The sequence below is a fragment of the Hordeum vulgare genome, chromosome 5H (genome assembly GCF_904849725.1).
Source record: "Hordeum vulgare subsp. vulgare chromosome 5H, MorexV3_pseudomolecules_assembly, whole genome shotgun sequence".
NCBI lineage: Eukaryota > Viridiplantae > Streptophyta > Magnoliopsida > Poales > Poaceae > Hordeum > Hordeum vulgare.
In genome coordinates, this window is record NC_058522.1 from 510,125,683 (window position 1) to 510,132,708 (window position 7,026).

Here is a 7,026-nt window from a genome sequence, read left to right on the forward strand (position 1 = left end):
GATATGAGCAAAGGACGCGCCTCGCCAGCTTACCTGCCTGCCACCGTGACAGGCGGCAAGTGCTCCGGCCAGTGGGCCCGCGCACACGGGGCCCTCTACAACAAGCGCAGTCCTACACCGTGCGACCGGAATCGCACGGCCTGGATCCCTCGTCAAACCATGCACTGACCAGTGACCAGTGACCACCCACCCAACGGCGTCCGAGCCGAGGGCGGGGAACCCGGGGATGGCAGGCAGCCCCACCGCCCACCTCGCCCCCGCACCGCGTGCCGCCGTGCAGGCGCACTGCCCCACGCCACGGGCTCACCGCCACCCTCCTCCTCCTCTGCCTCCGCGCCATTGCGCCTCCCCAACTTTCCAACAGCCACACCCAACAAATCCACGCACGCCGCCCCGTACCCCGCTCCACTGTACTCCCACACTCCCACTCTCCCACTAACCCCCAGCTCCAGCCGAGCCAGCTCCCCTCGCAGCCACGCCGGCAATGGCGCCCCCTTGCTCCCTCCCAGCCACGCCGGCAATGGCGCCCCCTTGCTCCCTCCCAGCCGTCCTCCTCGTCGCCCTCGCGGCGATGTCCCTGTCCATGTCCCCCACCCCGGCCGCGGCGGCGCGGTTCGCGTGCAACGCCACGGCGCCGCGGGCATCCACCTGCCAGGCCCTCGTCTCCTACTCCCCGCCCAACGCCACCACCCTGGCGGCCGTCCGCGCGCTCTTCCAGCTCCGCTCGCACCGGGCGCTGCTCGCCTCCAACGCCCTCCCGCTCTCCACCCCGCCCACCGCCCCGGCCCCGTCCCCGGTGCGCGTCCGCCTGCCCTGCCTCTGCTCCGGCGGGGCCGGCGCCACCTTCCAGCGGCCCACGTACAAGGTCCGCGCCGGCGACACGCTCGACGCCGTCGCCCGCGGCGCCTTCGCGGGGCTCGTCACGTACCGCGACATCGCCGCCGCCAACAACGTGTCCGACCCCAACCGGGTCGCCGTCGGCCAGGAGCTCTGGGTGCCGCTGCCCTGCAGCTGCGACCCCGTCGGAGGGGAGGCCGTCGTGCACCTCACCTACGTCGCGCCTGCCGGGAGCTCCGTCGCCGGGATTGCGGAGGAGTATGGCACCACGGAGGAGACGATTCTGGCGCTCAACCGCATGCCCGACGCCAAGAGCCTCCTCGCCGGCCAGGTCCTCGACGTGCCGCTCCGAGGTAGTGCGCCCAGAAAAAAGTTCTCTCTCTTTTCTTTTTCCCAACTTGCTATTGCTCCAAGATTCAGCTTTTTCGCTATGCATTTTTGCATCCTCCTTTTGTTGTTCAGTGATAAACCGTTAGGATCTGTCTTCTTTTTGATATAATTTGTTACTGATAAACTGATGTTACATAGTGCGATATCTAGTTCTTTATTATTTATAGGATGCAATGGCAGTTGCTGATGTGAATGTGCATCTATCAAACATTTTCTGAACTCTTTTCTAGGTTCTTTCTGCTGGTAAAAGTGGAGGGATGCCATGGAGATGCTTTGCCAACACAAAGTTGTATCTCTTTTCTTGATCCTCTTTGTGGATTGTAGTAGTACCTTTTTTACAATGGCCCGTGGTTGCTTTTCAGATTGTTTGCCCTGAAAAGTTGTGCTTGTGATGGGTAAAAAAGGGTTTTGCTACCTTGCAAGTTGCAACACATATCATACTACCTCGGTTTAGATTAGTCTTGGATATATGCTGCCACTTGAATCTGAAGTTATGACAGCAAATATTTCTTCGTATGGTATGGTTGATTGCTTAATCCATGTTCTTTCTCTGAGGGAAAAAAATTGTAGTACTACTAGCCGGTTTAAATGAGCGTAGCAGAACAAAATAATTCAGTCAAGAATCTATCCGATTTTTACATATGCATTCTCCGATTCATGACAATGCCCGTAATATGTTGAGATGCTCGTTACAGCTTACTTTCCGCACTTTATCTTTCTGAATTTGACTGAACTACTGTCATCAATCAAGCTAAACCTGTCAGGAACATTGTAACGCTTCTGCAAGTTAATACTCCATGTCATATACTTCTTCTTGGCGAGGGACATCTTACATTCGAACTGTACACTTACTCATTCAGAGTTCAGCTTATGAGTTCTGGTTTAACATACCGTGATACTTGTGCAGCTTGCTCTTCTGCCATTAGCAGCACGGCCATCGACCGCAACCTCCGCGTCCCAAACGCAAGCTACATCCTCACGGCCAACAACTGCATCATGTGCGGCTGCAGCTCCACCACTTGGCAGTGAGTACTTCTTTGGCTAGTCAGCTTCTTGTCATTCCAACTAAACCATAGTATTGTACATGCTACTGAAACTAACGAAACCTGAACTTGGCAATGCTCTGAAAAAAATTCAGGCTGGACTGCCAGCCGACGCAAGGGTTGACATCCAACTGCCCGGCGGCGAAGTGCGGAGACCTGTTCCTGGGGAACACGTCGACGTCGGCGACCTCTACCTGCGAGAGCACGACGTGCTCCTATGCCGGCTACACCAATGGCACCTCGTTCTCCATCCTCTCCAATCTCACCGCCAGCTCCGTGTGCAACGGTGAGCGATAGCTGTACATTGTCATTGTTGTGTACATGTGCCATTGTCATTGACACCGGTTGTTGGTTGTGGCAGCTGCTGGGATATCACCCGCCGCACAGCCGTCACACTCCTCGGCGTCCAGATTGGGGTCGCCGGCGCGGTGGTGGGAGCTGATCGCCGGGTTCCATGTCGCTCTACTGTGCCTCGGGTTTCTGCGCCGTGATTGAGTAGCAACTCAGATTCTTGTCGCTGGACGTGTAGATCGTAATTCTGCAATGTGAGTAATTTGGGACGCGCTGCATGTGTGGCATCGGTTTGCAGCTGGTCGGATGTGTTAGAAGGCAGACGTGAGGGGGAACACTTGTTCTATGTTAGAAGGTTAGATCAGATCGGGATAGATTTGTAGTGCCGAGCAGCATTTCCAGCGTTTCTGGTTTTAGCCTGGTATATTGTCACTGTCTTGCTATAAATGGAGACCCTCTTTGTTTTAGGATTTCGCTACAAACCGAACTTCATGTTTTTAACCATGACAAGTCGAACATTTTTTAGGATGACAATCTTTTTAGCAAGCATGGGAAATCCTTGTGGCGTTCAGTTTTTATCAATGATTTGTTGTGCTTGTTAGAGGGAATTTTCATCCTTGCGACAACTTAATTTGCCATAAAAAATCGTTCGACGTCAGATTTATAACATTTTCGTTGTTATGCATGATTCCGCTGATAGTTCCTGACTCCTACAGGAAATATTGGTTTAAAGAATTATTAGGGATCGAAAACATGAAAAGAATTCCGATAAATAGCGAAAACATGATTGAGGAGTTGCATAAAGTTGACAAAAATATAGCCCTTGCCGATGATTACTGGACCTCCTTTGGTTCATAGGGTAGGATAGGAATATATCTATCTATCATTATGGTACTGGCTATATGTATCTATCTTGAAAATATATTTTTGGTATGTCAATTTTCTGGACCAGTAGATTAAAAATTGAGCGTTCGACCTTTCTTCTACTTCCAGCTTTCTTTATCCTTCAACCACTCCTCTCACAAAATTGACTTTACCCAAATTACAAATTCAGTCACCTTATATATAGCTATTGTGATCTTTTATACTGGTGACTAACGTCTTGTCGTTCTTTACTCACGGGACTTACTTTGTCGCTAATACAACTGTTACAGTGATTGGCGAATTTAGGAGCCGTCTATCCACCTCAATCTGACGGTGAAAAAATAAAAGTTACGAGGAGTTGCAAAATTAAAATTACAGAAAATTACAAATAACGGTGGGACCGTTACATATTTTTGGTGGGATCAGTTTTTTTTCAAATGGTAGATTTGTCGAGGAAATATGTAACTCGCACGTAGAGTTTTCTTGCAAAATTATCGAACGATTCAGATTGTCATTTCTATCCCGCCTCGCTTGTGGCTTTGATATTTCTTTTGTTGGCGCCCATTTTCCCTGGCTCGCTGGCCCCGGCCCCGCTGAGCACCTTCGCCGGCAGCAAGATCAACAACAACCGGCAGCCGGACTTGTAAATCGTCTCCATCGGCTGTCGGCACATCGGACTTTACCTCGCGCACCTCACTAACGCCCATGCCTCCCCTGCCGGGTTGGGTCAGGTTACCTAGCGCGGTAGACGGACGTAGAGTCGGGACGGCGCACTGCAAGCACGCCCAACCCAAGGATCCTTCTACCCGATCAGGAAGACACTAGCATAACGAAGCACCGATACTTCAGATATATGTGTATCGCCGTTTAATAGTTCACCGATACTCCGATACGTCAGATACGCCTTCGATACGGGTATCCCCGAAGTATCGTCTTCTTCAATTTAAAAATAAAAGAAAAAAATTAGCGATACGGGTATTTTTGAAGTATCGCCACTGAGTATTGCTCATAACTTGATGTATCGTTAATCTGTTCATATAGATAGTGTACGTGTACTGTGTACTGATGTAGTAGTTGGATAAAAGTGCTTCCTAAGGATGTTGTTTGTTGGATAAAATTGCTTGTTGATGCTTATTGGCTTGTTACTTGTTGATTTTTGTGACGTAAAATTACTTGTTGATGTTGTTGTTTCTTCCTATTGCTAGGGAAGAAGATACAAGTATAAATCATGGCATCTTTTAACTTTCTCCATCATCATTTAACCGTTATTGATGTGTATTGCTTGTTGATTTTAATTATCGTCCTGTTTATAGGTGAGAGTTTCTATATATTTATTGTTATGAGAATAAAGAGCTCAATGAAGATTGTGCTCTCTATATCATTATTAAGATAAAACTTTTAAAATGTTGGAAGAAGTGTAGTACCCCTCCGTTATTTGGCCAACTCGTGCAATCTAAGGTTGCTCTTTGTATATATTTGTCATTTGACAATCTCAAGTTTTTAACTCTAAAATATTTGTTGATTTTATGTTGTCATGTTAATATGTATTACAGTTCAAATTAGATTGTGGCAGTCTATGACCGATTGGCTATGTTATCCAATTGATGATAGTGCGATTTTTAAAATGAGAAACACCAAGCTATGGAATCAATTAGGCAACCAGTAATACGGTATTTTGATCTCATCTCATACATTTTATTATGTTAGCTTTTTTACATGTTATTTTATTTATTATTTACATATGCTTGACGTATCGTCTATCCCATATCGCCATACCCGTATCGCCGTATCAGTGTCCCCGTATCGGTGCTTTGTGCATAAAGAGCCGAGGAACGACGGCATGAGGGTTCCTATTCTCGTCAACAGCAATCAGTTACAAGATTCACCGATTCAGTTTTAATTTAACACCTTCTCTGCTAGTAGGCTACAACACAGAGCACCGATCCGACTGACTCGACAAAGTAACACTATGTGTCCCTGTAGTCGTTTATTTTATCTCTGTACCATAAGAAACTTGATTCCAGTGAACAAGGTAAACAGTAGGCATGAAACAAGCCATCAATTAGTTAGCCATTGTCTCACATCACGAGTTGATTAGTTCTTCTCTGAAGGCAATCTACGCAGTTCCAATTCATGAAGCACTAGCATACGTACTAGTCTAAGGTGGTGTTTGTTTACATGGACTTTTCGATGTAGGACTTAAAAAAAGTTTCTTTTAATCTCATCCAAGCTAAACAGAAGGGACTTTTAGACTAAAAGTGAGCATTTGGGACTAAAGGAAGAAAGTCCCTTTGGAAGGGTCTTTTTTAGACTTTTTTGGAACCTTTTCCAACAGTGCCCCTACTTTTAGCATGTCATTTAATAACCTCTATTGCATTACTAGTGGTAACATGGTCTTTTAGCATGTTATTTAATAACCTCTAGTCCATGTTTAGTTCCTAGAAACGAACATGTAGGGACTAGGGACTTTTTAGTTGGGAGTAAAAAAAGTCTTAAAACTTTTAAACCAAACAAGGTCTAATTAAAACACCCACTAAAATTAGCTCTCGTACTTGCAATCCAGCGAGAGAAGCTAGCTAGAAGGTTCAACTATTTACTCATCCTCAAATCAGTTTGAAGGGTTGGTACTAAGTACTAACCACTAATACCATCATGCAACGCAGATCCAATTAACCATGGATTATGTTGGGGAAAGTTGCATGGAAAACAAAAAAAATCCTACGCACACGAAGATCTATCATGGTGATGATCATCTACGAGAGGGAGATTGGATCTACATACCCTTGTAGATCGCTAAGCGGGAAGCGTTAAGAAACGCGATTGATGTAGTGGAACTGCTTCGTGATTCAAATCACCGTCGTCCCACGATCCGTCCCGATCTAGCACCGAACGGACGGTACCTCCGCGTTCAACACACGTACAACTCGATGAAGATCTCTGCCTTCTTGATCCAGAAAGAGAGACGGGGAAGTAGATGAGTTATCCGGCAGCGTGATGACGCGCCGGTGATGGTGATGATCTATTCCTGCAGGGCTCCGCCCGAGCTCCGCAGAAATCCGATCTAGAGGAAGAACTACGAAGTAGATGTTTAGGGTTGCACGTGACAAAGTTGTGTCTCAAAACCCTAAAACCTCTAGTATATATAGGAGGAGGGGAGGGGCTAGCCTTGAGGCTCAAGGGAGCCTCTAGGGCGTCGGTCGAAGGGAGGAGGAGGGACTCCTACTCCAATTCGGTTTGGATGGAGGAGTCCCTTCCTTCCCACCTCCTCTTTTTTTTCCTTTTGCATTGTGTTTTTCTCCTTGGCCGAAATAGCCCTATTGGGCTGACTACACCAGCCCACTAAGGGCTGGTATACCACCCATGGGCCTATTAGGTTCTCTCCCGGGTGGGTGGCCCCACCCGGTAAAACCCCGGAACCCATTCGTCACTCCTGGTACACTTCCGGGAATGCCCGAAATCTTTCCGGAAGCCAAATACAATAATCCTATATATAAATCTTCGTTTCCGGATCATTCCGAAAACCCTCGCGACGTCCGTTTTCTCATCCGGGTCTCCGATCAAAACTTCGGTCACCAGCACCTATAACTCAAATGTACTGAAA

At 47.6% G+C, this 7,026-nt stretch overlaps 1 protein-coding gene across 1 annotated transcript; it reads left to right on the plus strand.

Moving 5' to 3' along the window:
* Positions 1–347: 347 nt before the first annotated feature.
* Positions 348–3,028, plus strand: LOC123451838 (chitin elicitor-binding protein). Its single transcript, XM_045128381.1, has 4 exons — positions 348–1,190; positions 2,135–2,252; positions 2,366–2,556; positions 2,632–3,028. The coding sequence occupies exons 1-4, from the start codon at positions 485–487 to the stop codon at positions 2,763–2,765; spliced, it is 1,149 nt and encodes a 382-aa protein (XP_044984316.1). The 5' UTR covers positions 348–484; the 3' UTR covers positions 2,766–3,028.
* The last annotated feature ends 3,998 nt before the right edge of the window (positions 3,029–7,026 follow it).